The sequence below is a fragment of the Natator depressus genome, chromosome 7 (genome assembly GCF_965152275.1).
Source record: "Natator depressus isolate rNatDep1 chromosome 7, rNatDep2.hap1, whole genome shotgun sequence".
In the NCBI taxonomy this organism is placed as follows: domain Eukaryota; kingdom Metazoa; phylum Chordata; order Testudines; family Cheloniidae; genus Natator; species Natator depressus.
Window position 1 is genome coordinate 94619706 of NC_134240.1, and position 21939 is coordinate 94641644.

General features: G+C 39.4%; 1 protein-coding gene across 1 annotated transcript in view; it reads right to left on the reverse strand.

The window, feature by feature from the left end:
• Nucleotides 1–330: 330 nt before the first annotated feature.
• Nucleotides 331–21939, reverse strand: part of KNDC1 (kinase non-catalytic C-lobe domain containing 1) — a 120052-nt gene continuing 98443 nt past the window's right edge. The window contains exons 18-30 of the mRNA XM_074959106.1: nucleotides 21590–21683; nucleotides 21381–21478; nucleotides 20865–21076; nucleotides 17950–18063; nucleotides 17078–17225; nucleotides 16618–16797; nucleotides 9084–9296; nucleotides 8698–8780; nucleotides 7389–7533; nucleotides 5143–5265; nucleotides 4961–5020; nucleotides 3277–3434; nucleotides 331–3061 (exon numbers count right to left, since the gene is read on the reverse strand). Coding sequence (XP_074815207.1) covers nucleotides 2830–3061; nucleotides 3277–3434; nucleotides 4961–5020; nucleotides 5143–5265; nucleotides 7389–7533; nucleotides 8698–8780; nucleotides 9084–9296; nucleotides 16618–16797; nucleotides 17078–17225; nucleotides 17950–18063; nucleotides 20865–21076; nucleotides 21381–21478; nucleotides 21590–21683 — 1860 coding nt within the window. The 3' untranslated portion in view covers nucleotides 331–2829. The remainder of the gene's footprint in view (nucleotides 3062–3276; nucleotides 3435–4960; nucleotides 5021–5142; nucleotides 5266–7388; nucleotides 7534–8697; nucleotides 8781–9083; nucleotides 9297–16617; nucleotides 16798–17077; nucleotides 17226–17949; nucleotides 18064–20864; nucleotides 21077–21380; nucleotides 21479–21589; nucleotides 21684–21939) is intronic.

The window sequence follows — 21939 nt, forward strand, 5'->3', positions numbered from 1 at the left end:
TGGCTTTATTTAATCTCACTTGGTGGGGATAGACACGTGTAACTTCGCCAGGATTGGGAAGGGAATGTAGGAGCAGATCCTATTGTCCTTAGGCAAATTTCTCATTGATTTATATGAGAGTTTTGCCTAAGTAAGGAGCGTAGAAATTATTCCTTGGACAGGACGTTCAAATTCTGCTTTCAGTTACACAGGTGCAATTTCTATTGAAGTCAGAGAGTTCACGTGAGTGGGAACTGTACCACGTAAGAGAGAAAACTTTGGCTCATTCCAGCCTACAAATCAGTCATGTATTTATGTCAACAACAAGCAGTACAACTAAATGAAACCTGGATAGAAACAGTTTTATTTGAAAAACTGTCATGCAACATATAGGCAATTTGCTTATAGTAATGTCCAAAGAGCAGTTTCCCTGTGAAACAATGATTTTCAGCAATTTTTATTTACATTAAATATTTTATTTCTGATTTTGGGATGATGATATCTTTATTAAATACAAAATCTAAAAGTTTAATATCTGATTGGCAAGAACATAACTTTCTACCATATAAAAGTACTGCAAGAGTAATTCTATACATTTATAGCAATACAAAGTGTCATAGATTGAAGCAATATGTAGAAGGTATGAAATGAGTTTTAGATGCTTGAATAGTATCAGTCATTTTCACGGAACAAACACAATATTTCCTTGGCATAGTAGTCAATATAAGTACAGGTAAAGGTTTTAACTGAAATATTAACTTGCTCACACAGGTGCAGAGCACACTTCGTCTTTTAAAAATATAGTTGCTAAATAAATACAAAATAGTTTACAATAATCTGACTGACCATAGCAAACTTCTGGTTGTATAAAAATGCATCAACTAAACCATCTGAGCCCTTCACACTGATGGAGCTTCAATCACTTTATGGACTGCTGTTTTGCTCTGGCAAGATGTAGCTTTTAAGTGGATGGCAGCTTTTTGATTGAGAAAAAGCCAACAACTAAAGATAATTAAGAACAGATTAAAATAAGATAGATAATATATTTTAAAAAGATTTTTCTGGCAATTTGCATCTGTCATTGCCATCTTTCTTCATATACTGTAGTAATGTAAGAATACTTCAAACTACAGTACTTCGTATGTTGCAAATATATTGTATGAACACAATCAAAAGATAGCAACAAATTTTACTTCTTTAGCTGTGATTCAGGATTCACAGAATTGCTTCTTAATGACAAAGATTTATGCAAAAACTCCCTGATCACAGACAGAGGTGTTCTCAGTTACACCAGTAACAGAGCACAAATTTGGCCTTGCATTGAAAATACATCACAGTGTGAAGAAATAATTGTAGTAGTTAATGGAAAGAATTAGCACACCTGTGTCTGACTGGGGAAAAAGGGAGCAGGAAGTTGGTGATCATATATTGCTATCAGATTGGGATCTTTTTCTCTTCAACATTGGACACAAACCACAACTTAACACAAGCACATGCATTTTCTGTTGAATATTTACAAATTCAGCAGCAACAGGGTGTTACAATTTACAAAATACGACAAGTGTGCATCTCCCAATTTCGTAGTAGTAAGCCATTTTCTTCTGTAGCTAAAGATCTTAAGTCTTTCTAAAAAATACAGAATAAATGTCATTACAGTCAACATGACCAGGAGAACACCCCAATTACAAGAGTATTTCCAGGGAATTCAACAGGATGTTTCTCCTTTTTGAAACAGTTCTGACACCACCAGTTTATCATCTGAGAAATGCATTTTACTTGTATATTTTAGCTGGTTTTTTTGGTAACATTAAGACCCCACCCCTCTGAAAACAATACAGAAATACTTGTCTGTATCTTGTTGATAAAGCTAACATTTTAGATATTTTGCATAAGCCTGGGGTACCTCAATGAACTTTCTAGCTATAGCACCACATTTCATTGCCAGAGTATTTTATAAGCACAGCTCGCTGCAAAAATATTATAAATACCAACTTTTGGCATAATGCAATTACAAACTTGATGCAAAGTTATTTTGTATTATCATACTTTTGAACATTACAATACTAGGAAAGTAACCTCAGCACAAGGCATAATGATGTTCATGTAAATTCACATACAAATTTTACAACTATTACTTATCACAACTGGAGACGAAGCAAGCAAACCTTAAAAATTACTCTCTTCATTAGGCCATGAAGGCAGAAGCAGGTCAACACAGTGGTAAAATGTTGATTCAGATCTGAGTTTTATATGGAGATAGGCTGGCTCAAGGGCATTAAAAATACACAGTGCAGTGTTTCCCTTTTTACTTATTCTGTCTCGATGTCCAATGGGAAGATTCTCCATCACTCAAAATCAAGAGTTTAGTTTTGACATTCATAATGTAAAACTAAGACAAAAGCAAAACCCATCAAAAATGTAAGGCTAGCAGAGGCTCTATATCCATAAAATCAAATACGTAGCAACAGGATACAAATGTACAGTGCTTACATAAAAAAAATAATCTATGTTTTGTCAATTATAATTTGAATTCTTTTAGGCCAAAACAGCACTGAAAGTTGAAACATTCGAATCTTTACACATTACTTCTCTTCTGACATCATCTATGGACTATTCTTTCATACTAGAGACTAAGTCATCCTTTTTTCCCATTGCTTAGGTCTAAGATTTTTCATTAGCTAGCATTTTATGATTCTGTGATAAGAAATATATCCATTTAAGATAGAGCTAATGTTTTAAAACTACTTTCACTCGAGTGTTTGCTTGGGAATTGATATAGGAGCCAAAGCCATTTTCATCCAGTTTTATACTCTGGAGTTAGAATTAAACATGCAGGTAAAATGAAAACAATTATTGAAATGTTGCCTTCATTCTGCGCAATGTGTCCTGAATTTTTCGGGAATGTTTTTCAGCTGGTATCTGATGGAAGTTGGCACAGTTGTCAGCCGCTAAAGCAGAAATGTCTGCATCATTAAAATGAGCTATTCTTTGTTTGAGGTAAGACTGGAGCTTGAAATCTGTAGTAAAGGTATAGGGATTTTCTTGAAATGCATGAACCTGGCTCACAACTTTTGCAATGTTTCTTTAAAGAAAACAGAGAAAAACATTAGTCTGCTGTAGTGCTGATAATAAAACATTAAAAGGAAATTCAAAGGCACATGGCATCCATTTGTACAGTATTTGTCTCTTTAATAAGTTGTCAAAATGACCGAAGTGTTTTAAACTGCCAAAAGTACACTGACATTCTTACGACTCACTAGACAATATAGGTGACATATGTATAATTAAAATAATTACCTAAGTTTAGTCCACTTATGAGCTCCATTTGTCATAGTAAATCCTCCAGTTTCAAGCTGTTGGACATGCATGGCCAGAACATGGGCTGATGGAATTGTAGGGAGCGTTTTGAATCTCTCTCCTTCCATCAAACACAAACTGTCACTTTTTAAAAACACCTGGTATAATTTACACAAGGAAAGCCCGTGATAAATGTCAGAGCAGGCTTCATAAAGTAGTCCTCAGTTTTATGTCTTTAACAAACATTTTTGTTTTACAGTAATTTTTTCATGTATAGTATAGAAATTAAAATAGAGATGAAGGAGATAATGCATTTGATCAACCTGGTGGCAGCTCAATTAAGGTAGAGTATGGAACAAAAGTTACTTTAATTAGAAGATAGCCCATATGGAGTTCTTAATAAACATTTCTAATTTTCAGCCAACATGTTATAGGTGGAATCACAGAATGCACCTTAGGGCTAAGCAAACTCAATTTCACAAGTATATAAAAACGTTAGTGATGAAATGTTATGACAGTTACTGAGAGATGTTGGTTGAGATTTTCTAAGGGCTCTAGGGGATACAGCCATATAATTCCCTGTGAAATTAATAGGAGCTGGGTGCCAATCTCCTAGCTGGCTCTGAAAATCTCCACCATTGTTTTCAGTCATTCAAAACAGTGTTTTACAAAATACTAGAGTGAAAGTGTTAACATTTAACTTTTGGTATGTGTCATCTTTAAAAAGTGGCAATGGGTTAGGCCTTGCATCAAAAGCCTAAATAATGGAGCAAGATAAGATGTCCAAGATGATTTTATTAGCACTACCAGCAGTCTGGGGTACTGCTGACAACTGAGGTATTACTGAGTCCGTTGGTGGGTAAGTAGACTGGCCTTTGTTTTGGGCTAAATAGTCCCAGGTGCTATTTGGTAAGACTCTGACTTGAGCATCCCTGCCTTTGCATTTTTCTCCCTTAGAAGTCAGCTAGAGCTTGAACTTAGAGCAGCGGTGGGCAACCTGCGGCCCATCAGGGCAAGCCACTGGCGGGTCGCCATACCGTTTGTTTATTTGCATGGCCGCCCGCAGCTCCCAGTGGCTGTGGTTCATTGTTCCCGGCTAAAGGGAGCTGCGGAAAGCAGCATGGGCCTGGCTGTCGCTTCCTGCAGCTCCCATTGGCTGGGAACAGCAAACCTGTGATGTTTATGTTATGGTCTAATTTTCCTTTTTATTGAAAAAAGGAAATTGAAGAAAACTGAAGTCTTTTCACAGAAAAAATCCCAACAGTTTTCCAATAGGTCAAATTTAGACAAAATTTCATTATAAAATTCTAACCAGCTCCTATTGTTAGTAATTTTTACTTCTGTTACCTCTGTAGCATCAACATACCTGTGGGAGAGTGAACTGTTCTGCCCTGACTATCATCAAGAGAATTGTTAATTAAGTGCTAGTTGCACAATATTAATTTCTGGCAATTAGATGCAACCCAGAAAAAAATGCAACTTGACTTTCAGAGCCCAGGTTGGCATTTTGGTCTTGGCAGGTGGAAAAACCCAAAAGTCAACTGTAAAATAATCGAGTTTATGTGGAAATAATTAAACAAGGAACAATTTTTTATACAGTATAAACTGTGTTTTGGCTTCAATCCTGCAAAGAGAACCAACGAAGTGTCACATAAGTATTTCACACGAGAGACTCATACTGTACCTCAACAGCCTTGAGTTCTTCCATTATTTCAGACACTTTTGATGGTAAAATTTTCCAAGCCTTAAAAAAGTAAATAAAATGCTTTGATATCTTTTCAGATTAATCTTGGTAATGGAACACTTACTTTTGCTAAAAAAAAAAATGTCTACACAGGGGAAAAAAGTCCAAAAGTCCTCACTTACTGGTAGCTGTCGTACTATAAGATTTTCCAGCCCTCTTAAGATTTGCATTGCGGTAGCAAAATTTCTTTGTTCATAGCAAGATTTTGCTAGAAGGAGAAATTTTGATAGTAAGTTCACCTGCAACTGGAAAAAATAAAGTTATATATTAAAATCTACTACATCACACTGGGCCATGACAAGGGCTTTTAGGCATTATGGTAATACAAATAATAACGAATAGTAATTTGCTGGAGCTAACACAAATATTATGTTTGGGAGTCATCACATGAAGCCAATTGCTATGAAGAAACTTAAGCTGGATACCATTTTATTTCCATTTGAGGACATAGTCCAAAGGCCAACTTGCAACTCTACTGCCAGTAAAACTCTTCATCCTAAAACTCTTAACTGGTTGGGAAGACATAATTAATTCTAAGGAGGCGAAAGGACAGAAACAATTGGGAACAAGTGAGTGACTAAATGAAAATCACTCATCTAAATGTGTTCAAGCGTAGTACCAATTGTATAAACCAGCATTTTAAAAGTTGGCAAAAATAAACTGACTTTGTTACATTCTGATTGGTTAAATTACAACAACTGAATAATACTATACTCAAAATTGACAGAGGATTAGAGAACTGTATGTTATGGCTGCCATATTCTGATAAAATACCCCATCTCAGGCTTTGTTTTCAAAAGTAGCAGAAGTTGCTCTCCAATTTGTAGGTTTCCGAGAAGTGCCATAGACAAACAAGCAAAACAAACAAAAACAACAGTAACAGTTATAATGTAATTCCAATTTGGGGGTTTGGTGACAAACCTCTTATACTCTCTTAAGGTTAATGAAGCTATCAAAAGTCCATGATAAAGTTATTATACTAGAGTTTTTTATTGCACAAATATTCTGACTGCACACAGAGGAATATGAGGTAATTACTCACCTGTAATTGTTGTTCTTTGAAGGTACCCATTTTTATGGATTACCACTTTGGGGTGGATTTGCAGACCTGGATGGAGCTCCCATAATTTATCGTTCTAAGACACATTACACACTACCCCTACTGAGGTATCAGTGCTCATCTCTCTTCACATGAGAAGTAAAAATACTCCCATGATAGCCAATTGAAAGACAGAACAGAAATATTCTGTTCAGAAGTAAGAGGGTGAGGGGTAATTGAGACGATAGCTTCAGAAAACCAACAAATGAGCAACTGGCTCTTCCCCGAAGATATTATCTTAATGATTCTCACTTATGGCGACTTATGCTCCAGGGAGGTCTCCAATATAAAAAGAAAAGAAACTGTGCACACAGTGATGTTCACTAAATGTATGGTTACCACTTGGATTTGGATTAGACTGGTTTAATCTGCGTGGGCAGATTAAGTTCCAGGTCTACTATCATGGTCAGAAAGGAATTGACCATTAAAGCATCAAGAACAGCCTAAGTACTTCTTGTACTGCCAGTGGTGATGCTATTTGCTTGGCAGATAAAAACTTAGGCTTTGGGAACTTGAACTCTGTTGTCACCACTAATTTTTATACAAAAGTTGTTACCAACACCCACCACGAGTTGTTATGGGACCACTGGTTTCTGTTGACTTTATCATGATTAATTTGGAAAATGTTGTATTAATAAGTTAATCTCTGGAGAGATTTCTGATGAAGACATTCAGAACGTAAATACCAATGCACAAGATGACTTCATGTTTAATAAAAAGAAAAGGAGTACTTGTGGCACCTTAGAGACTAACAAATTTATCTGAGCATAAGCTTTTGTGAGCTACAGCTCACTTCGTCGGTGAAGTGACTTGAAGTGAGCTGTAGCTCACGAAAGCTTATGCTCAAATAAATTGGTTAGTCTCTAAGGTGCCACAAGTACTCCTTTTCTTTAGGGAAAAAAAACATACATTTTGTTTTAGGATTTGTTACTTGAGCTAAAATAGCAGCAGAACTGCAGCACCCTGCCTCTCAAAGTTCTAGTCAGAAAGTCTTTCAATGATAAGAAGGCCATTTCAATAGCAGAAAGTCAAACATCTGCTGTCTCATGGTATATGAATTCTTATCTTCTATTAAAGTCTTTAACCCCACCACCAGAACAGATCCAAATACTAAGCGGATCTGCCAACAACAATGCAATAAACTGTTGCCAACACACTGGCAGGCACGTGTCAGGCTTTTTGTGTAGGTTTGTGTATATAGAAGCAGTAAACAATAGCAAATAACTAACTACTGCCTAATTTAATAACCAAATAAAAATGATAGCAAACCTTGGAAGTATGACTTGTAACAATTTCAGCAGCAACCCAGGTGCTGATATTGTCTGCATTTCTTAAAAGCTGTAAGAGATACTTGTCTTGTATGCAATTTGGCAGAAAGAGGTTACAGACTTTAAGTGATTCAGTGGGAACAGCTCTGTGAAACACAAAATATAGGGAATTTAGACATTACAGCTACAAAACACAAAGGAAAAGATGTTAACATTCTAATCATTTTTAAAATGAATAATATGTTGTTTAGTTACAATCTTGATTAATACATTTTCAAATGGCATGTGCTGGGATTCCATCATATGTTAATTTCTCTTCTCTGTGTAGACTTTATAATTCCAACATACATTGTACACATGTACAATTCCAACATACATTGTACACATCTGCAGATGGGATTACTTAAAAAACAAAACAAAACACAAGTTTCGCAACTTGAGCAATTTCTTTAGTTTGACTAACAATAACAAAGCATTTCTCACATCATAAACAGCGGTCAAAGGACCGTACTCACCAAAAAGTTAGTCCAGGTTTTATTTTGTGGAATATGAACATGAACATAAAAAAAGTGAGATATTAAAAAGAGAGAGTCCTATCTGCGCTACAACACAGTAGGAGCTAGATGGCTTTTTTATTGGATTTTAAATGGTAGGGCAAAAGATCCAGCTTGTGTCACCTTTCTTTGAGACTCCTTGAATCGAGTCTAGATGTCGCAATTAACAGTTACTAGATAGAAACTAGCTGAATCCACATAACAATTAAGATGAATTAAAACAAAAACAAGGATAATGAAGATTGTGTGTGAACTGGTGATAAGGTTAATATTTATTCTGGATTAGAGCTGGGCAAGTAATAAAAGTAAGAATCACTTTTCTTTAAAAACTGCAATAAAATTTCTATATGTTTACAAATATATATATATGAATTATTCAATCAGTACTACAAGATGGAAAAATAATGAAATTCTGTCTGTCTATCTATATGGATATAATTACCACATAATATACTTGAAAAATATCACAATATTTTTCAAAAATGTATTTAGCAAATATTTTTTGACCTGCTCTACTCTGAATTTCAAGTCACCTTGACAATATGGCCTAAAAGAAAATTTTTTGGTCTGCTGAACTTCATTTTACAAGTCATCTGAAGGAAAAAACTCAATGTAAAAAGAAAAATTCACAGTGAGGAATAACGGAAAGACACTGTAGATTCTCCATTTTCCACTTTCCATATATACACAAAGTGTAATACAAAAATCAACAATGCATCAGCAGGGAAGTGGGGATAGGAAAAGTAACCCACTTACTTTTGTATAGTGGTACATTTATCTTTGACACCAAGTGCTCTTGAATTTAGGAAGTGTACTGGATGGCATTTATGGAACATTTCCTACACAGACAAAAATTTAAATCATAGTGATTATTAGGCCTGGCAATTATTTTAGGTATCACAAGAAATACTTTTTCTTCGTCTATATTCTCTTCCCTAAGGTTCTCAGGAGAAACCATTACCAGAACTCCTGATACTAGTGACTCCAGACATTGCAGGGACTTGGGGAGGAAACTAGCCTATTTTTCCATAGGTGTTGTGAACTTACACATGGGGGGTAGGTGAGGGAGGAAGGAAGAAGGGTGACTACACAAACATTTACACTGATTTGTTCTCACTCTCAATAGAATCCAGTCTTTTTACCTGTTGTAACAGCGTCAGTTGACAGCAAAGCTCTTGTGCACTATATTCAGTTAAGAGAGATCCTCCTTCATTTGCTTTAGCATAAGAGCCAGAGAATTCTTCTGTAGAACTGTAATAGCATGGCTTCGGTAAAGCTGACCCAACTGTGTATGGTCTTTCTTTCTGATGATGTGCAATAGGGCCATTTCCTTTGGAGAGTTTCCAGTTAAAGCTCTATACAAGAAAAAAGTAGCTTATTACAGCCATAACTTTTGCTGCAGAACTTTCAGATGTGCAAAAGCCACAATCCTGGATCGATGTGCTGAACTCGCCCCAACCCTCAAGCGCAGGGACACCAGACTGAGAGCTGCACTGACAGTGGAGAAGCAAGTGGCAATTGCACTGTCTTGCAACTTGCAATGCTGGATTGCTACCAGTCAGTGGGAAATCATTTTGGAGTTGGACAATCCACTTTGAGAACTATTGTCATGCAAGTGTGCAGGACATAGTGGATGGATTTGAAGCAACGGGGTTCCCTATTTTGACACCAGACCACCATGCCAGAGAATAAATCAACAGAAAGGGCTACCTTTCTTTGGTTATGCAAGCATTGGTGGATCACCACGGACACTTCAACATCAGTGTTGGCTGGTCAAGGAAGGTGCATGACGCTTGCGTCTTTAAGTTTATTGACTGTTCAGAAAGCCACAAGCAGGGACTTTATTTCCTGACTGGTGGATTACTATTAGTGATATTGAAATGCCAATAGCAATTCTGGGGGACCCAACCTACCCCTTGCTCATGAAGCTGTATGCTGGCCATCTTGATGGCACCAAGGAAAGATTCAACTACTAGCTGCAGAATGACAGTTGGATGTGCTTTTGGTAAACTAAAGGGACGCTGGCCTGGCTTATTCACAAGATTGGATCTCAGTGAAAAAAAATAAATCCAAGCTGCCTGCTGTGCCCTCCATAATATCTGTGAGGCAAAGGGGGAAAGTTGCAGCCAGGGTAGAAGGGCTGTCTGCCGAGTTCGAACAGCCAGACACAAGGGTTATTAAAGAGATCAGTGTGGAGTTATATGGCTCAAGGAGGCTTTGAAGGAACACTTTAACAGTGAGCCACAGTAATGTGCTGTGGTATACTGTGCTCTGCTTGGGCTCTGTTTTGGGGCCTATTAGGAATTGTGTGGTGCTTGGTATACATCTATGAATAAAGCACTTGTTAATTTTGTGATACTTGCTGTACATTTATGGTTATTACACTGATAGTCACTGATCTTATGAGTTGTATCACATTGTGCAACAACAAGTAAATGGGTGCTTTCAGTACTGCTAGGCATTCTGCAGCACATGCTGGGAACTAAAAAAGATGCATTATTTTCCAAAACACCAGAATTTTATTAAGTAATGAAAACACTGCAAATCAATCAATCAAATCAAATCAATCTGTGTAAGTTAAAAGCAGATCCATAAATTTATTAAGTTTTTAATGTAACAGAGCTTAAGCAGCAGAAAGAACATTCATATTCATTTTAGCTATACATAGAGCAAACTCGGCTGTCACAGGTCAATGTATGTGAAGCTTTGGTTGTCCTTAATGTCCCCTGATGTGAAGCACTAAGGGTAGGGATCCAGCCCCTGATGCCTCATGGAACGTTGAGAGGGGCTGTAGGGAGGTGCTCTAATGGAGTTAGCCATGGACTACAAAGGGAGGTGAGCCTGTGATTGTTGAACCTGCAGCACCCGTTTGCTGCTGGAGAAGCCCCATTACGTTCTGGTGCATCTCCCACTCCTTTTCCTGCTAGGACTTTCTCCTGTCCGCTCTTTCCTTCTTCATACAGTCTGTAATATTCACCCTCCAGGCCCTCTGCTCATGGTCTGATGCAGCCCTGGCTTGCAGGATCTTGCTGAACATGTCATGCAGAGTCCCCTTCTTTCACCTAGTTACCTGGCTCAGGCATTCTGCGGGTGCGGAAAGGGTACCCCTCAAAGCTGCAATAGCAGCAGCTACAGATAAAACACACACTGTCAGTATAGTAGCAACAGAAAGCCAAAGTGAAGATACAGAACTTCTTTCCCTTGCTCCCCATAAGTTTTAAACAAGACTTGCTCATTGACACTTCTGCTTGGGAGTGCTTGTGCACAATGCCACTCAACTCCAGCCATGGTGAGTAATGGCCCTCCAGGAGTGAGGGAAATTAGGAGGAATTGCTTGGTTGCATGAAACAATGAGTTGCATTAGTAAAGGGCACTGGCATGGAATGCTGGCACCATTTTCCACAGATAGTGGTGATTTTAGCTGAGATATCACTCCTGTAGGTGACAAAAACAGAGAGCACAGCTGCTGTGTCTTGCATCTGGAAACTGCCTGGGCCCATATGCCACTAGCCTGCTTACTGCAGCGGTGCCTGATGAAGTTATTGCTGACGGGAAGTTATTGCGGTGGGAATAAGAGACTTGGGGAGGCTAAACCTCCCCAGATAGGGCAAGAAATGCCAGATGCTGTGCACCTCCCTTTGGAGGCCCGCTGGCCTGCTGCCTTTGGAGTGCCACTGGCGGAAGTTCCTGAGAAGTGAGGGGGCCACCAGCGCCCAAACTGTGGTCCCAGTTGTGCTCTGCCCTGAGGCCACGCCCTCACTCAGCCTCTTCTCCCTGGGCCCCGCCCCTGCTCAGCCTCTTCCCGCCCTTGGTCACCCTCTTCCCCTGAGGTCTCCCACCCACTGCTAGCTCCTCCCTGTATCCTTCCCCCGTTGTTTGCCCTTAAGGCAGAAGGGGGAAGAAAGGAGTAAGCGATGGAGGGGGGCAACTCGGGGAAGGGCAGAGAGGAGCTGGCGAGGCCTTGGGGGAAGAGGCTAAGTGGGGCCTCAGGGCAGAGCAGGCCCACAGTCCAGGCACTGGTGGCACCTCCCATTTCTAGGGAGCTTCCGGCATTCGTGCCAAGCCTCCCCAAACAAATGAGTTGCACGCTGCCTATGCTACCATCCCTGGAAACCTTCGGGAGAGTATTACAGAGTGTGTCTATGAAAATGTTTTATTGAGATCTCTCAGGAAGATTCCAGGGACATTCCTTTAAACTGCTCTGGATAGCTCCCTCCACCTAACTGTACAGGGGAACGAAAAGCAGATAACTCTACCTCTTGCTGTTGTGTCGCTACCTCTTCTAATATGAGTAAATTCATGAAAAATTGATAGCTGTGTCCTGCTAAAGTGGTGGCACAATCAGTACATCACTGTAATAGGAAATACATTTACTCACTTACCCAAGGTTCCTTCCTCTGCATTGAGTTCACTCGGGCTAGACTGCCGGGGCTGACTGGACTGTGATGGAGTCTCAAACAGGTCCTGGCTTGCAGTAAAGCTGGACCGCCCAATCACAAGTCCTTCATCCTCCTCGTCCTCACTATTCACAGCAAGGATTGGAGGTATCTACAGTGGCATGCGGGGTGGTGGTGGGGACTCCGCCAAGCGTGGTATCTAGTTCTTTGTAAAAGCAGTAGGTTTGCAGTTTAGTACCAGATTGGTGGCCTCCCTGGCCTTCTGATATGCCTGCTGAAGTTCCTTCACTTTCATGCAGCACTGTTGCTGATCTGTGTCATACCCCTTTTCCTGCATCCCCTGTGCAATCTGCTCACAGATGTCCACATTTCCATGGCTGGTCTAAAGCTGTGCCTCCAGAGCCTCTTGTCCCCGCAGTCCCAGGAGATCCAGTATCTCCTGTCTACTCCAGGCTGGAGCATATCTGGCATGGTCGTCTTGGCAGCTGCACACAAAAATGGAGAGCTGCTAGGTGTGCTTGCCAAGCTGGGCAATCAGGAAAAGGCATTTCAAAAATTTGTACCATGGCTCATTGTCGCTCTGGGAGATAGCGTTACCGCATTGCTGTAAGGGGGTGCTTACATCGGTGAGAGACAAATTTAAGTGTAGGCACATGCACAACTAGGTCAACACAAGATAGCTCACATTGACCAAGCTTTGTAGCGTAGGCCAGGCCTGAGTTATATAAGAGCCCTTTTTTGAGCCCAAAAGGTTTTGTAATTGGTCATCAAGATTAGTCCCATAAAAGATATACTAAATTGGTTTCTTCATATTGCTTCGGTTGGCTAATATAACATGTCCAGCCAATCAGGCTTATGTACAAAGCTGCTAGAATTCAATGAAGCTGTATTTTTAAAAAAATATCAGAGTATTATTTAAACTAGCTCATTCTTAAGGTCAATTTCATTAAAATGTCTTAGTGCTCTCAACAGTTCAATAGTTTATATTTATCTTTCTTACTAGTTTCCCTGGATTGGGCAATTCATTGCAAGCCTTACCCAGAAAATAAATTCTAAAGAGGAATGCTGCTGCATCATTCTAAGACTTACTGTTGTTTAATACAAAATTCCTAGTGTATCCAATACAGCTATTGCTAGACATAATAAAGCACATCATTTTGTCCATAAAAGTTTCACACTGAATTACTGCTATGAAATGTTCATGCTATTTGTTCACTAAAATATCTTTGCTACCCTACCACTTCAGTGCCTGAGGATATAAAAATTAGACATTCCAAGAAATGCATCATATGATTGACCAACTTATACAGAGCTACAGTTGCCAGTGATAAGTTAATAGGATGTAATTTTAAAATTAGCTGTAATTTGTATTATATAATCATTCTTGTCTCTTCAGACGATAGAATTCTTCTCTTGAACTTAATTCACTGAAGGAGAAACTGAATGAATTTAAGGCCTCAGATTTAGGCTACCATAGCACTGTAAGAACTGGTGAAGAAGAACACATTCCCTAGACTTCAATTTTTTTATAATAATCTCTGTCCCTTGCCCCATGCTGTCCAGGCTGACAAACTATTGAGTGGAGAGAAAACCCAATTTATGTTAGGCTTGCTCTAACATTTAACAACCAGTAATGTAAACAGACCTAATTTGTTAGTGTGCATGTACACAGCTTTGATGACGTACATATAAAAACAAGAAAACTAAACCAATAAATGGAGCTATTTTATTTATTTCTAGGTTGCCATAAAAATATATAGAGACATAGTTTTTATTATTTTATAAAATACAGATGGAGGTTTATTTTGTTCTATGATGGATTCAGCTTCTGCCTTGCTCTTGGGAACTCATTTCTTCCTCTCCCACACAGTTGGTGGCACCACTAGGACTTAGTCTTTCACCTCCTCCTTTTCTCCCTCTATACATTCTCATAGGTTGAGTTCTCTTCTCTACATGGATAACTTACAAATTATGCCTGCACGCAGACTTCTCACTAACTAGTTGTGAATTTCTGCCTCTGACATGTCCACCTCAGAATGGTCCAAATCAGGCCTTGTGTCACAGGGTGCATCTCCAATGACCTTCAGGGAGCTGTACTCACTTACAGTTTTGGACATTTAGACCTACTGTATGTCCTCTATGTTCAAAATGCACTGCATCGTTAAACCTTCTCCATGTCACTGTCAACACTATCTTTCTTGTTCCCTAGTTCCCATCCTTGCCCTCATTCTAGACTCCTGCTTTCCTCCCCCGCCCCTTTGTGTTTCATGCATACTTTTCCTTTTCCTCCCTTCGGTATCTTGAGTTATTGTCACTTCTTCATGAAACTTCATTACTCTGATATTAGTTCAGCCTCTAGTTACGTAATGACTTGATTACTATAACTGCCTGCTCTGTAGCCTTGTACATTTCCATTTCTTTTCCTCCTCCGAGTACATCAAAAAAATCCACTTCTTTTCCTGCTACTTTATTCAAGTCTCCCTTCCTCTGTTCTTCATGTCCCATCTTTGCTATAGACTATCTAGAGTCATTTCCATAGAGCTCTGTTGATTTAACCCCCATTAAATTCTATAGGATTTTTGCATAGAGGTAATAACATTCTGTAAGCTCCTTGGGAGAGGGATCCTGCCATTCATCTAGCACATTTGATCTGTGAAGCACTTTGGACTCTTTCTTGTGAGGATGCTTTTTTTCAGTCTATTGGATTCTCAGGACTCTGAAGTTACTTTGTACCAGCTGATGTCTTCTAATTCTGATTTATGAGAGTTAGTAGAGTAAGAGGAAGGTGCAGTAAAGTTTTGAAATTCCATAGACAAAAAGCACTTTTTCTCCTGTTCATTTTAAACTTTTTTTTAACATAGGCGTGATGTTCCCTTGGTGTTACCTGGACCGGTGATCTGCTAGGTCACGCCAATCCTCAACTCTGGGAGCCAACCTTACCCGGCTCTGCTGTGAGAACCCCCACTCCCGGGGGCTGTTCACGCACAGCATCTAGCATGTAAGCTGCTCCCAGTTACATGAGTGAGCACTTTTGGTCAGCCGCTGCTTGAATTGTGCAACCGAATGACACTAGCCGATATCTCCAGTCCCAGACACAACCCTAGGAACCTCCGTTTTGCAGTATCCAGTTATGCCCACTGGATGCTGCAAGCTTATACGAGTTCATCAATTTAACAAAAAAATTGATATGTACCAGGCTTGTTATCCCAAGGGGAGTCTCTGACATGCTTCAAGTAGAATAAACAAACAAATTTATTAACTACAAAAGACAGATTTTAAGTGATTATAAGTCAAAGTAAAAGAAGTCAGATTTGGTGAAATGAAATAAAAGCAAAACACATTCTAAACTGATCTTAACACTTTCAGTGCCCTTACAAACTTAGATACTTCTCACCACAGGTTGGCTGCCTGCCCTTCAGCCAGGCTCTCCCCTTTGATTGGTGCTTCAGTCACCTGGTGGTGGTGTCTGTAGATGGAGGTGGAAGAGAGAGCAAGCATGGCAAACATCTCTCCCTTTTATCATGTTCTTTCTTCCCTCTTGGCTCTGCCCTGCTGCCCCTTCAGAGTCAGGTGAGCATTACCTCATAGTAAGCCCAAACTGACCAAGGGAAGGGGGAGGGGGGTGACTAACTTGAGAGTTCCACAGATACTTTATTGCTGCCTAGGCCAGTGTCCTTTTTTCCTGTGAGGCTGGGCTGGGTTTGTCCCATACATGCCCTGATGAGGCGTGAAGTGCCCCTCTGGTCCTGGAGAGTTTTGCCTGGGCTTGTTTTAAGCCATGAGAACACATATGCAGCCTCATAACTATATACATGAGATTACAACCTATAACATTACTTTAACAACAATGCTCAGTGCATCATGAGCCTTCTGAACACACCCAACATGACAAACTTTGCATTGGACAGCACACAATCATATTATAAGGATGAACATGGGGGTGCAGGGTGTTCCCACGAAGTACTGAGTGTCACAATAGGTTATTTAAAATAGTAGCAAATTTCTTAGGGAAAAATATTTTTTCAGCAATTATGAGACACAAAATGGAACAGAAGTAAACATTTTACAGCCTCTAAAATTAGTATGACTATAGCAAATCATTACTGAATCAGAAAATCACTTAAGCACATGCTAAGCTTTAAGTCAATGGGGCTTAAGCACATATATAAGAACTCTGCTGAATTGGGACCTAAAGTGTTAAATTCAATATTCCTTTATTTTTGCAAGAGAAATATACAAGACAGCTCTCTATATAAAGTAAGCTAAAGAAACTACATGCCTTTTGGGAGACATCTTCAGAGAGCTTTTTGCACAATGAGTGTAAAGATTTTGTATCATCCTCTTCCTCCTCCTTCCACTCATCCCAGTTATAGCACTGGAAAACACTGCCACGTTTCCCGCCAGTAGCATTTTCAAGCACTGCCAGCAAACATTCACCAAAGCCGTTTAATGGAGCAATCTAAATGGAAAGTAGGTTTTAGTAGGCAATTTATGGATTTTTCATCAAAAGATTAATAATGAAGTAAAGAGCATTTATATTTATAAGAAAATTCATATATTTTATTACAGCCATACAACAAAAAAGTGTCAGTAGGCATAATTTTTTCACACTAATTTTACTCAGCAAGACCAGGGTCCTAATAATGGCATTTGCTTATATACCATAACCACATTTGATCTAATTGACATTTTACTTAAAGATTTCATCAAAATAACAACACGTTATAACAATAAGTTACCTTGGAAGAAATAAAGTCTTGTAGCATGCACAAAAGATCAGATCTTATTGCAAAGTCTACACTATAACAGTCTTCAATCCAAGCCTGCAGAATGTAGAAACTCCGGTTGTATATTTTGCTAAGCAGAGAGGTGGGATCCTCATTTGCACTAGTAATATGAGAAAGGTAGTGAGTGCACTGAAATTGTCATTTTAGTCTAATCTTAACAAGAGGTTGAGAGAGAAGTGCAAGTATTTGCTGCCAGGTGTATTACTTAAAACAAACAAAAAACCAAAGTCTCCCTTTCTCTGACATCTACACCTCTAGAGGAACAAAAGTGTCTTTTATAAAAATGTCCCAATACCCAGCTACTTACTGGGGTAAAACTCCCACTGAAGTCACAGTTCAGAGTGAAGTAGGAAGAGAGCATATTGTCCAATACAGAACTTACTCTATTTTCACTGTGTTCCACTCTTATGCTTTGTCTACACCTAACACTTAAGTCGTCTTACCTACCTCACTCAAAGCTGTGAAAAACGTTGTGCCCTGTGCAATGTAGTTAGGCTGAACTAACCCCCACTGCAGACGCAACTTGGTTGATGGAAGATTTTTTCCATCGACTTGGCTACCATCTCTGGAAGGGGTGGATTTACTATAGTGATGGGAAAACCCCTTCTGTCGATGTAGAAACTGTGTACACTACAGAAGCATAGTTGCTGTGCCTCTGCAGCGCTTGTAATGCACACATTCCTTTACTCACAAGAAAATCTTTTTTTTAAAAAAAGAAACAAAATTCAACTCAATTAGGTGTTTCTTTTTAGAAATACTTCTTTCACATTGGGAAGAAAAGTCTCTAGTACTGTGAAAGTTTTGGTCACAGAAAGTTACTGTACCTGGATAAAGTGCTGCTGATTCTATCAAGAAGAAACTTCAACAATTCTTCTTGTGTGCAGAAATAACGAAATGTGTAGAGGAACTGTTGTACATAACCTTCTAAAAATGCATTTCTGTGTGATACAAGAAAAAACTTCAGACAAACAATAATATAGTTATTCTTGTATTAAAGCATAGCAACAAAAAAGTTACAAGCAGAGCAGTTTCAAAGTCTGAATTCCCATTCCATGGAAAATTCTGAAGTTAAAAAAAAAGTTCCATTTTGGAATAAAAAAAGAAAATTTGGAATTTCCCATGAAATGGGAATTCTAAACATTAAACTATTTGACTTTTCAAAATTAGAAAAGTTTCCACATTCCTATTTTTTTATTTAATTTTTTATATGCTATATTCTGTGGTTTTAGAATGATTAAAAACAGCTGCTATTCTAATTAGTACTGCTTGAGAGATCTTATTTTCTTGTTCAAAGTACTGATCTTTTTTGTCTGGTGCAGTCAGGATGATAGAGAGGCAGGCAGGGGAGCTGGCAAGAAACCAGACTGGTTTCCACTGGAGTTCTGCATGGGGCTCGTCAACATTTTAATTTCCTGTGGAACATTTCACCTCTATCAAAACAACAGTTTGATATGGAACTGTTCTTCTGGAAAGTGATCTAGTTACAACTGAAATATTCTTATTCTTCATATTTTTATTTGTTAAGAACCAGTAACTTCAATTCCTGAACTTCATATTTCTTTACTAAAAACTTTAGTTCCTTTATCGTTAAAATATTACATGTGCCATGGTTAGAAACAAACACTAGAAACAATATGCTGGATAATGCTACTGAGATCAGCTAAAACTTTTACTCCTGGTAGAATTCTTTACTAAAAAAATTAAAAATTCTGTGCAAAATATTTTAAAATTCTGCATATTTTATTTGTCAATACAACACAATATAATCACTCCAGTTTCAATTATTTTGGTAATTTATTTCAAAATACCTGTCAACAAGTATGTCAATACGGACAACAATAAAAAAGATTCCTCCAGAAGTAGCGTTAAATAAAGACCTATAACAACCTAGTTCCAGTTTGGGGGGTATTGGAGGGGGTTGTGAGAGGTTGTCTCCCAGAGCCCAGACACCTGCACTCCCATCCCTCCAGAGCCGAGCTGCACCCCCTGGCCCAGACACTCACACCCTCCTCCCCCCAGAGCCCAGCCACGGGGACAGACCCTGGCCCAAACACCAACCCTCCACACCCCAGAGCCCAGCCACAAGGCCATCCCCAGCTCAGACACCAGCCCCCACCACCCCAGTCCAGCCTTGGGCAGCCGCCAGCCCAGACACCAGCCCCCCACTCCCCACAGAGCCCAGCCCCGAGGCCACACCTGGACCAACCCCCTGCCCCCCACACAGAGCCCAACCACAGGGCAGCCCTGATCCCCGACACCATCCCCCCAGAGCCCAGCCCAGACACCAGCCCCCGCTCCCCACAGAGCTCGACACGCGGCAGCCTCCAGCCAAGACACCAGCTCCCACACCCCACAGAGCCCAGCCACACGGTAGCCCCCAGCCCAGACACCAGCACCTCCAGAGCCTTTACTCCCCACAACTTCTTTACTGTCCCACTGGGAGACATGGTATGGTGCAGCTCTGCCCTTCCTCATCCTTTGTCAGAGCTGGCTGGGTCTCCTATGCCCTTCCCTGGGAGAATGAGGATCAAAAAGCATGCAGCCTCCAGCCCAGCCAGTGACTGTGAGCTGGGCTCTGCGGAATCCAGCGGCCCTAGTGGAAGCCAGAAATTCTACAGGAAAACAGGGAATTCTGAAAAAAGAAAAGGAGTACTTGTGGCACCTTAGATAATAACAAATTTATTTGAGCATAAGCTTTCGTGAGCTACAGCTCACTTCATCGGATGCATTCAGTGGAAAATTCTGAAAAATTCTGCATTCCGCAGTGGCGCAGAATTCCCCCAGGAGTAAACTCTGTGAGAGAAGCTGATGAAACACACAAGTATGTTGATATTCATACTGATTAATAAGTTCATCCAGTGCTGGAGAGGAAGATGGTGATAGTTCCTACCTCTTATGTAGCATTTTTCACCAATAAATTGCAAAAGCACTTCACAAAAGGAGATCTGCATTATTATCCTCATTTTACAGATGTGGAAAAGGAGTCCTAAACAAGTAATTGATAGAACTGGGAACGAAACCCAGGTTTCTCAAGTCCCAATCCAGTGCCATATCCACTAGACTATGATGCCTCTGATAGTTTTCAGCGGCCAAGACATGAGTTTGCACACCATCATGACAGTCCATCTGTTCAAACATTACAGCGGTGAAAGTGGCACAGTTATCCTGCTGTAGCATAGATGCTTCTTACATCAGTGGAGGGGGTATTTCTGTCAATGTAATTAATCCACCTCTGAAGATGTAGCAGCTATTCAATCTAGCTGCATCTACAGTGGGGGTCAGGTCGACCTAACTACGGCATACAGGATGCAAATTTTTCACAGCCCTGAGTCATATAGCTTGGTTGATCTAATTTTTAGGTGCATACTAGGTCTCAGACCCAAATCTAGCGCCTAGTTCAAGAACCTGGGCAGAGTGCCAGGGAAGAGTGTGAGGGGAGGAATCATGTTGGCCCCATCTAATCACCCAAGGCTGGTTTAATATGGTGGGGAGGGGCTGGATCAGGTCTCAGGCCTACAACAAGTCCCATTATTATCTGGCTTCCTTTTTTGCCATTTGGATGCTGATGACAGCAATTAAATACTATTTCTGCATACCGTTAACACAAGCAAAGGAGCAGTTATATAATGCTGACAAACATTATTTATGGAAGCTAGATTTGTATGAATTCTGTATTTTTAAACTGAATTGATATGTTTTTTCTGCCCTGTAAATTAGGGACTTATAGAATACAGCATACCTGCAGTATAGATATGCCATTAACCCAAGTGGTGTCCCAGCTTGTAGAATCCTGGACCTGTTTTGATTATTATATTGCTGCTTCTTCATATTACAGAAAATGAGCAATGACAACTCATCCAGAGGGCTGACGTCCAACATGTCAGTTCTTGTAATGTTAACTACTGCAGGAAGTGCACATGATTCCATTCCCCACTGCTCTGCATACATGATCTGTGTGAAGAAGAGTCAAAGCAATGCAAAAGGAAATCATTGAAAAATGATTAAAATGAAAAATTGGAGGAAATTAAGTCATTTCAACTTAAAGCCATAATCACATTTAAAGTCATTCTTTTTAATAAGACTAGTTAACAGTTACTTGAATTTCAGTCAATAATTCTTCAAAGTTCTTTATAAAATTATGACTTTTATTTTAAACTTTTTAAATTTCATATACTGACTTGGGCATCCAGTTACACTATTATTGCTACCTGTATAACAAACAAATAAAAATCAAGTGAATTCAATGTTGACTTGCCTGTAGATACTTCTTCACCAATTCAAGAAATTGCACCTTGGATTTCATTTCTTGTAGCTGTCCCCTCAATTTGGGCAACATACTTTTAACCTCAGAACCTTAAGATGTAAAATACATTTAGCACAAAAGCACATTTTGATGCAGTTGTGATACTCTCATAAAATGACTTAAGGCAAATCCCTGTATTAGCATACCAGTTGTAATTTTACCTTTGTTTCTTCTCTCTTTCTGCAACAGCTTCTGGTAGAATTTTATAGTTTTCCTATAGTTTTTTGTCTCAATCATTAGTATTTGTTCAAGTTCCTATCAAAAAAGGAAAACATTCTTATTTGAATGTTAAATTATACTACTAGGCAGTTCTGATAAGCAGTTTGATTATATGAAATAAAAAGGTTGGTTCACATCACACAAAAGCAAGAACATCCAACAGATAGGAACTGGAAATTCACCAAGAAAAACAGTAATGCATATCTTTGCTAGAAGAGAATGTTACACCAAGCCTCTTTTGTACTTTTGTACAAAGAGGGCTGATGTAAAATTAAAACTCAATATTCATAAA